Source organism: Malania oleifera, chromosome 8 (genome assembly GCF_029873635.1).
Source record: "Malania oleifera isolate guangnan ecotype guangnan chromosome 8, ASM2987363v1, whole genome shotgun sequence".
Taxonomy (NCBI): domain Eukaryota; kingdom Viridiplantae; phylum Streptophyta; class Magnoliopsida; order Santalales; family Ximeniaceae; genus Malania; species Malania oleifera.
The window spans coordinates 89,797,115-89,807,683 of record NC_080424.1 but is presented as its reverse complement, the minus strand read 5'-3'; the positions used below and the strand labels follow the sequence as shown (position 1 = coordinate 89,807,683).

General features: G+C 35.0%; 1 protein-coding gene across 1 annotated transcript; it reads right to left on the bottom strand.

Annotated features, from left to right (window-relative positions):
* Window positions 1-5,938: 5,938 nt before the first annotated feature.
* Window positions 5,939-7,118, bottom strand: LOC131161530 (transcription factor MYB44-like). The gene has a single exon (XM_058117351.1). The coding sequence runs from the start codon at window positions 6,861-6,863 to the stop codon at window positions 6,075-6,077; it is 789 nt and encodes a 262-aa protein (XP_057973334.1). The 5' UTR covers window positions 6,864-7,118; the 3' UTR covers window positions 5,939-6,074.
* Window positions 7,119-10,569: the final 3,451 nt, after the last annotated feature.

Sequence of the window (10,569 nt, the reverse complement as noted above, 5' to 3'; positions counted from 1 at the left end):
AAAACACATAGATGTGTGATTTTACAGGATCAGGGACTAGGTTGCTTCTGGTGAACTACTACTTAAGAAAGTTCACACGTCTGAGAATGCAGCAGATATGTTGACGATATTTGTTACAAAAGACAAGTTCAAGCATTGCTTCTAGTTGATTAACGTCTCCAGGTGCTAGATGAAAGGCGTCCCAATCTATAGTCCTAGGTGGAACTATGGGTTATGCTTTCGTATTTCTCCTAAGGGGTGAATATTCGCCAAGGTGAAGATTGTTGGAGTATATGGTTCTTATTAAGTAGAATAGATACTCAGGGGAAAGCATGGTGAAGCAAGAACAAGGCAACTGAGCTGCAAGAAGAAACCGTTGATAGTTTGGTCTTAGAAGGAAACCGTCAATGGTATTGTTCGGCGCTGATTACAGGATTTGAATCGGAAAGATTAGGAGATTGGGGATTTAGAGGATTTTCCTCTAGGGATTGCTACAAGGATACTTTAGATGCACTCTACGTGTTTTGTACGTATAGGGTTAGTATAAAAATAATATTCTGTAACCCTTGTTGATATTTTGAAAATGGAAAATCAGTCGCTTGCTCCCGTGGACATAGCCACATTGTCGAACCACATAAATTATTGTGTCGTATATTTTTATTACTTTCCTTTATTCTATTTGTGATTGATTGGTTTCGTATTTTTCATCATTGATCGTTGCATTGTACGTTCTGATTCAATTTGTGTTTCCGTTGCGCATTGGTATATACTTTGCACAACAAAGAGGTTTTTTTTTTTTTTTATTTGTATTGTTTCTTATATCCTTCAAAAATGTCCTCCTTTCAAAAGCTTATTTTAAAATTTTGAGATGGCAAAAAAATTAGCACATAAACAAATTTCTACGTAACTAAGAAAATTAACACACATTATCCTATATATTTTTCATACGAACTCGTGACCACCCATACAGTAGAAGTCAGAAACAAAAGTCACATATTTCCCGGCATGGACAATAAAGTCCTCACTTGAGTGATAAAAGAATTCCTTAGGCAAGTAGGCTAATGTGACAAATTTTCTTGGAATTAAATGGACCCACTCAACCAATTATTAATTACATGAGATCTAAGTCTAGATAAATAAATTTTATGAATCTATTTGATAATCCCTCCCTCACGCACCATTCACTACAATAATGACATGTCTAAGTTGATATCATCATACTATTTAGTTGAAAATGTGGCACAACACATTCACTGCACGTGCCTGCAATTAGTGAAATATTTTCCAAGCTAAAACAAGCCCCTACAATATTGCTGAAAATTATCAGTTTTACAATTAGAAAATTCCCCCCTATTTTGTTAAAACCAAATTTATTTGAAAAAATTTATAAAAAAAATTTATTTTGTTACATTTTCTCTATATTAAATTAAAACTACTAAAAATAAAATTTGTTCTAGTGTGATTAAAAAATAAAAATAAATAAATATTGCTGATATATAAGATTAAATTTTTATTCATAACTTTGATATATTTTTATTTTTTAAACTTTTTTGATAACCGAACATGATAGCTATTCCATCACTCTTTATTTTTTTTTTTCCCCGATATTTTTCAAGTTACACATGACATTTACAATTGATGATTAAGCAACCATCATCACCATCATCATTATTATTATAAGCACGGGCATCCAAATGTAGGAAGTTTGAATGAATGGAAGCCCAAACCCAGTAGATAATATGATTAAATTTACTATTTAATTAATTTTTTTTAAAAATAATTCCCATAAAATATTTAAATTATATTTTATTAAATTTGATATGTTATGTTGCGTCACAATCTGACATTGAATATGAATATAAAAAATAATAGGTCATTGGAGTTGGAGAAGCCTAAGTAGATAGATGGGCCTGAAACTGGGCCCTTGGCCCCAAGCCCAGTAAGCCCCATTAGGAAAGATAAAGTCATTAACATCACCAACCACCTCCGGTTGAAAAAAAGGTTAAATGACAATCACTCGTCTAAGTTCTTCGGAGACCAGACAGGCCCGGCCCGGCCCGGCCCGGCCCACAACAAGCTTACAATTGAGACACGTTTAAAACACGCGTCAGCCGCCATGCACCGCATGCATTGCACGCACAATTTTTTTCTATTCTGAAAACATGCGCGCATAAACTAAAATCTAAAACGAGAGAGCACGACAAGAAAAAATCCGATGTCGGCGTACCCACAGCCCGGTGCCGCTTCCCCGCCCAACCGAAAAACCAAAATGCTCCCCCGTCCCCACGCTTACGTATACGATCTACGTACGTTTTCGTTTTGTAACGCCGTCGCTAATTCCATGCCTTCTAAAAGAACACGAAAATTAGTATTTTTTTTTTTTTTAAATCGGAGAGATGATTTATTATCTTTCCAAATGAATTTGAATTCAAGAGGTGGGAATGACTAGTTTATAAATAGGTTAACTTGAACTTAACCCAATTAAGAAATAGGTCACTTGGATTTGAGTCCAATACCTATTAAATCACCTATTTAGTTTTATATATATATATAATGTACTATATATTTTTAAAAATAGAAGGAAATATAAGTTATATAACTGTATTTTTTAAAATATTTAGGAAAAAAAATGACAAATAAGTTGTAAGTGTTATTTCTTAAAATTTCAAATCACTTTTAAAAAAAATATTTAAAGAAAAAAATAAATTAAATAATAAATAAGTATTGTTAACTTACAATGTTAAGATATTAATGGAAAAATAATAACTGAGTGTTGTTTTTTTAAATGAAAAAAAAATTAACTTGTGTTTGGTGAAAATTTAAAATAAATGTATTATATATTTTTTTAATGGGTGCTTAATGAGTGCCAACTTATAACTCATTTATTAGTTTGGGTGGATTTGGGTTTGTGATTTAGTCATTCATTTGTGCCAACTCATTTAAGCTCCATCCATTTATGCCCGACTAATTAACCCATTTTCTCATTCCTATCGATAAGATGCATAGGTAAGTGTGGGACCCACATAGATAGTACAGTCCACCCTCGATTCTGTATCTTATTTGAGCACCTCTAGAGATAACGGCTGGTGCTTTTTTTTTTTTTTTGGTTTTTAAGGTAAGTGTGTAATGATATGTACGTGTTGGATTATTGCACTTTAACATTGTTTGTGTGGTTTGCCGATTTAACTAATCGTTCCCTTGAGCGAAATTGCATGGGGTGCATGCACCTATGTATTAACATTAATTCATTCATTAATGGACAATTAATCTCATACCATGTTTATTAAGGTTTTTTGGGTGCATATATAGTATCATTGTATGCTTTTAGGTATTTTCCTTTTTTGTTACAAGGGTTTAATTTGTGCTAAACATCGCATTTAATTCATCAAGTTTACTCTTCTATTATGTACATGACTTAAGCATTAAGTGTGCTTGTACTTTTAAGTATTTACTCATTACATGCTTAAAAGGGAAGTTTAATAATGTAGTATGTACAAGGGTGTAGATGAGAGTTGTTAAGAATTTTTTTTTTTTTTTTATAGCTCGATGATTTCAGCTACTATCGCATCACTTTGGACACTATAGTGTAACACCAAATTCGGGAGTAAAAGTCGCTCTTCTATTGATGTACCTCTGATAATTCATCGAGATAAAATCTTAAAGGGAAATCAAATCCGTGACCTTGAGATCACCAAAGTCACAAGTCGCCCTTACCACTTAAGTCAATCCAATTGTTAATAATTTTACTTAGAAAAATTATGATTTGTAAAATTAGGGCTTGGCTCATGAAATATTTTTAATTGATACACGTATAAGCATAATTGGGCATATGGATTAAAGTAAATTAATCTATTATCAATAAATAACTTTTTACGTCATTCAATAATGATAAATATGATTAATATGAATATAAATATAGCATAGAAAATATTTTCGGTCGAGTACGGTTTGCTATCTCTCCAACTCATTATTCAAACTTAATTGAACTCAATTTATTGTTTTTGTTTGTGTTTTATTGTTAATTATATTTTGTCATTTTTCTTTAATAATCTCAAGATCGCGTAATTAATTAGATACTTTTAGGACAGTACAATAACGCCAACTATGCATACGTGTGTGTGTGTGTGCGTGCGTGTGTGTGTGTGTGTGTGTGTGTGTGTGTTTCCACTTAATTAAATATGTACATTTTTGTCGTGCAAGTAATCAATTGTACATAACAGCTTTATTAGATGATACTAATTACGGCTTTGACGTGATGCTTAACTGATACCAACTATTTTTCTCATAGTTTGGAATTCAACATATTAACTATTGAGGACAAAGGGAGGGGTTCAAGTGCAGTTGTTTAGGGAAGAGTTGCTTACTTAGTCGCACTGTTTAATTGTGAAAATTTTATTTATGATTTATTTTAATTTTTGAAAATAATTATAAAAATGCCACCTTATTTTTAAAATTTTTAACTGTTTATGTAACAAAAAAAAAGAGGTGAGAAACAATAAGAAAAAGTTTTACAGTTGGTACTATCTTGAGCAAATATTAAGTTTCGAATTCAAATTTTGAAAAAGATAAGGTAGGAAAAGAAAAAGAAAATAAGAAGGAAAATTCATTTTTCACTATATTTTTTCTTTAAATCAAATACCATTTAAAATAAATAAAAAAATCTAATATGATTAAAACTTTTTAAAAAAAACTAAGGATGTGTAAAATTAAACTTTTGTTCATTAATTTGACATATTTCTTTTATTTTCTTTCTCACTTTCCTTAACAACTCAAACATGAAAAAGTAGAATCTTTCTTATTTTTCTCTTCTCTCTCAAATTTTTCCAAGTTGCAAAGAGGCGGTAATAATATGTAAAACTAAAATTTTGTTTATAAATTTAGTATTTTCTTTTTCACTTTCCTTTGACAATTAACCAAACATGAAAATAGATTTGTTCAAATTTTCATTTCCTTCTTTTTTTGCCTATGCTCTATTTTTTTTTTTCCCCGTACTATTCACCATAATTGTCGCACATATTGTTGAGAATTTCAGTTGTGAGTTTGTCTCATATTAAAAAAATTGAGTGGATGATAGGTGCTTATATAAGTGATTGGGCTTAAGTCCCAATAGACTTAAGCTTTTAAATCAAGTTGATGCTCACTCATGTGTATTAATCCTACCCATAAACTCTCTCAATGCTAACATTTCCAACTCAATCAAATTAATAAAAATTCAAATTCAAACCCTAAATTTTATTTTTAAATTAGTGGAAAAGGGCATATATCATTGCACAAACACTGCTTTTTCAAGAAAGAGAGCCACCTTAACACATAGAGAGGCTTAAGATTAGGGGCCTATATGCCTATTGCCTACTAAACTAATTAATCTTTACTAAAGCATAGGTTAATGCAGTAATCATACTCTCTTCAACTTGACCTGCCATGTAAATTTTAATATGACCTAAAAATTTAAGTATATATTCTGTCTGTCTCCCACATCAATGTGTGGTAATCATGCACTCTCCCCCAACTCGAGAGTTGGAACTCTCCCATAAATATAAATATATTATTAAGTGAAAGTGAAAACTTCAAGAAGAGAGAGATCCATTGCTTCATTATTTTCCCCGCCAAAATATTAACTGTTTTATCACTTTCACTTTCCAATGATTCTTCTATATAGACTTAGTAATTTAGGTTTTACAATCTAATTTTTTCCCTTAATTTTAAGGTAATCACACTGCCGTTTCTTCAGGGGTAAGAATGCAAAAACCAAGGAATTATAATGGTAATAAAGAAAGAAATCTTTTTCAACTTTTTCTTTTTTTGCTCAGAAACCCTCCCTTTTTCGGAAAATTAACCAGCTGGCCGCACGGATGCCACAGTCAGTCCGCCTTTGGATAAGATTTTCGGATCTACCAAACAAACCCATCTGGCTGCAATCATAATTCTAAAAAGAAAATAGCTTTTCAAGACTCAGGCATCCATAATTTTAGACATATTAATTGATTTACCCTTCAGACTTTATATATATATATATAGATATATATATTTTTTCCAAACAAATTTTAAAAAAAAAATTTAAGAAAACGAAACCCGAACCAGGACCCGAACCCATACTAGTGAAACCCGCCAGAGGGCTCCGAGAGCGTGGACGTCACATACTGCCTCACCTCCCTCGCAATTACATCCCTCATCGCATCCCAGAAACCCGCCGGCAAGCTCTCCGACCGCCGCCCCGTCGTCGCGCTCACCGCCCCCGGCGGTGCCAGCGACAGTGTCGTCTCTGGGTCGGGTTCCGCCGGCATGGAAGAGTGGGGAACGTTAACCGAGACAGGTCCTCGGACAGTATGATCAATTGGATTACTCCTACCCGTCATCATCGCCATCACACCGTCGTCGTCGGCGGCGGCTACGGGCGGCGAGCGGCGAGCCCGGAGGCGGCGCTTGAGAGTGGAGTTCCAGTGGTTCTTGACGGCATTATCTGTGCGGCCGGGGAGGAGGCGGGCGATGGTGGCCCACCGGTTGCCGTAGCGGGCGTGGGCGGCGAGGATGGTCTCATCCTCGGCGGCGGAGAAGGGGCGGTGCTCCACGGCGGGGCTGAGCTGGTTGCACCAGCGGAGGCGGCAGGACTTTCCGGAGCGACCGGCGATGTAGCGGCTGATGAGGGACCAGTTGCGGGGGCCGTAGCGCTCCACCAGGCGGGTCAGCACCTTGTCTTCCTCCGCGCTCCACGGGCCTTTGATCTTCTCCGGCTTGTCGCTCGGCCTGACCCTCTTCCCGCTGCCGTCGCCGCCGGCCAACGACGACTCCGACGAAGAAGAATCGGAAGAAGACGTCGAGGAGGAGCACGTATGGAATGCTTCCATGCTCGGAAGAGTCGGGAAACCGGCGGAGCTGTTCAACATGAAACGTCAGAAGGTTTGGTCTATATTTATAGTGAGCGTCTGTGTATATATAGGAATTAAGCGTTTGGGAGAGAGAAGGGAAGCGTTTGAGATTATATACGTAGAGAGAGAGAGAGAGAGAGAGAGAGAGAGATTCATGCACTTCGGTGACTTTAAATTTTTATTTTTTTAATTTAATTTTAAAAAAGGAAAGCGCAGGGTTCTTCCTGGAAACACCCTTCTGCAAAGTGAGTGGGGGGTTCTAACCGGAACTGGAGGTGTAGGTGCGCACCCCGTTTGCCGGATATTTATTTTCTCGTTTCAGTGAGCAAAATTGTCGCCAGTGAGACAGTGTTGTCGATTTCCGGGCTAATGACCATTCTGCCCTCTTCTACTCTAGCATACAGCCTGTACAGTCGCATCCTTTGTCTTGAGGCCGGAGTAGGAAGTTAAGGAGGGTAATTAATTATTTACCATGCTCAGATGAACAAATAAATAAATAAAAGGGGAGTTCCTATAATATGTGTGCAATTAATTAAATAATGGGGGACAGAATGAATGAATATTAATTGCAACTTGGGGGTTTTGGTGTGATAACTAGTAATCTAGACCAGCAGATAGAATAATTAAAGAATCTTCACACAGTAAATACTCCAGTGTATATGTATTTCACGTCCCAAATTTATGCATTATGGGAGTACCCATTTTTGTATAATTGAATGCCCCCCCTAAAATATTCACTACTCCTGGAAATTAAATTAACTGTCAAAGTTGACCATTTTTGTTACAAGTCAAAATTAAGCCCTCCAAATTAATTATATGATTCCATTATGTTTTTATTTTAAAAAAGGAGGGGGTAGGTAAATTTTGCCAGATAACAAATTAGGCAAGGGCAATAATGAATTTCACAGAGACATGCCAATATATATATATATATATATATATATAATGAATGAAAATAATTATCCGGTATAAACGATAAAGTCTGTATTTTCTGTTTTTTTTTTTCTTATTTTTTTTTTTTGGAGGGAGATTTTTGTTTTGGGGAGGGGGGGGGGAGCGTTTAAAACATGACAGTAATGGCAGAGCTGTTTAACAATTAACGCCTTACAATAAAAACGTTTTTAAAACGTCAAGTGGGCCCTACTCTTTTTGACTACTTTGCAGACTTACAGCTGTAAGTCCAAATCCACATCTCCCGCCCCCTAGTCTACCTTATCAACGGCCCAGATCAAGCGCCCCTAGCCCAACTCCACTCCCCCGGTCCTTCCAAGATGACTTCAACGCCCTCCACGTAAGCCGGCCCCACTCCCAGCCTGGACGAATCTCACGTGATTCGAGTTTGAACACCCTTGACTTTATGCCCACCCCCGCTTCTCCCACTCGTGCCGCCGCGCGTGAGCCCGGCGACACTGGACTGGAGAGGCCGGGCAGTGAGAGTGACGCGCCTGGAGACAGAGTGGTGGGGAAGTGGGGTCAGGGAGGTCATGATGATATCGTAGCCGCCCACGTGGCAAAATTGATGGGGCTTGGAGCGTAGAGGGGTCCTGCGAGCGTAGCTCTAGCGAGAAGCAGTTGGGCAGTTGATAGTACAGCTGGCACCACTCCCTGACGCACCGACTTAGCCATGCACACCACTAATTTAAAATTGCGGTAATGTTAATGTCGTGGGATACAACTTAATACTTTATTATTATTATTATTATTACTATTATTTTTATTATTATTATTACTCAATAATCAATAGTATTAGGATCCTTTTTATCAATGTCGTGGGACTTCTATTTTTATTTTCGTTTTTAAAAATCTTTTTTTACTTTAAAATATTTCAAAAAAATTCGTCTCTAATAATTAAGCTTGCGGATTTCGAAGGCATACTTATACAAATCTAAATATTTGAATAATATTTATTTTATGTTTAACAAATTAATTAAAAAAAAATTATTCGTAAATAAATGGTAAGTTGATTTAATTAAAATTTTATTTAAATCTAATTTTTAAAATTTATGAATCCAAATATAGAGTTAAAAATATAAATGTTCTTTACATAAAAACAATAACTCTCCATTTGAGAACATAACATTTTTGAATTAATAAAAAATTATATTAACATTTGATCAAATCTACACAAACTTAAATTTAAATCCCTAAATTCATACTTGAAAGTAATTTTTTTATTAACAACATTTAGTTTAATTTATTTGTTTAGTGGGTAATGAAGATTTGCGGAGCAGGAGGGCGCCGGACAGAGTGGGTTAGATCTGGATTGCGAAGAATATTGTGTTGGGTGTGAGCCGCTTGATGAGTAGAATTATAGAGAAAAGGACGAGAGAAGATGGGTGGGCCAGATGGTGTCCCCCTCCGACCCAATTGCCGGTGGGTTAGGTCCGTACGGGGCGAGAGTGAGATCCGGGTGTGAACGGGCGGGTCTACGGCTTTTGTCCGGAACCGTGCATCAGTCAACCCATTTGGTGACGGTTGTAGAACTTCCGATTCTGTTCTGTTATTTCCCTTTCTTTTCTTTTTCTTTTTTCTTTTTTCTTTTTTTGTTTTCTTCCCCCCTTTTTTAATGGTCGTTAATTGTTATCCCCTGTGACATCCGCATCTCATGTCATACTGGTCAGCAAGACAGAAATAGTTCCTTTTTGAAACTCATTATTTTGCTTTTAAAATTTAAAAAGGCTTTCTGGGATTAAATATTTCATCTTTGAAGTTAGGCAGAACTCACTTTTGCAGTGTAACATACCTAAAATAACTTGAAATAAGATAATAAGAATTTAATAATCCTAAATCTATCGAAAGAAATTATTCATAATTGCATAAATTGACGAAAAAATATTCATATGATTGATGACACCTAAAGAAACTTAAGACTTGATTTTATTATTATTGTTATTATTAAAGTTTAGTGAAAAATTTAAATTTTGTTTATTGATTTATTGCATCCTATATTTGTTTTTTTTAGTAACCAAATATGAATAAGGGACAAACTTTTTAGTATTGTTCTTTTCTTAATTTTCTCAATGTTTACCAAATTTAGATGTGATGGGAAAAACAAAATTATAAAAAATAAAATTGTTTTTAATGTTTGTAATGAAGAAAAAATTATATATATATATATATATATATATATATATGAACTCAGGGAAAATGAAAAAAAAATGGATACATTAAAAATTAAAAACAAATAAAAAAAAGAAAAAATCCAATGGGTCGGCATCTTTGAACCTGCAAGCACAAAAGGAAAAAAAAGAAAAAAGAAATTAGACATGTGGGATTACAAATTAACATGTGGGTTTGGTGCCGCACCAGGGGATCCAAAGGGCTTGTTGGTAATTGGAATTCCTATGTAATCAAAAAAAAAAAATTTGACTTTAATGCAAAGTAGATTGAGTAATTAAGCTTAAATTTGATTGATGGAATGGTTTTACTAGGCCTATAAATAATGAACTTCAGAAGGGTAACACAAATAACTGAGAAGGTGAGAACCGCTCATTACGAAGAAGTTGATAAAGAATCATAAGGAGAAAGCTAAGTGAAGAAAGATTAAAGATCATAAGGTTTAAATTGCAGAAAAGTGGAAAAGCTTGACTATAACGACTTGAAATTTCTGCCATATTTTTTTTCCACATAATAATTATCATAATAACTCTAATACCATAACATACTAACAAAGTCAAAGTCAACCCGAACCCATAAGTACTAGGGATATATCTATCTATACATA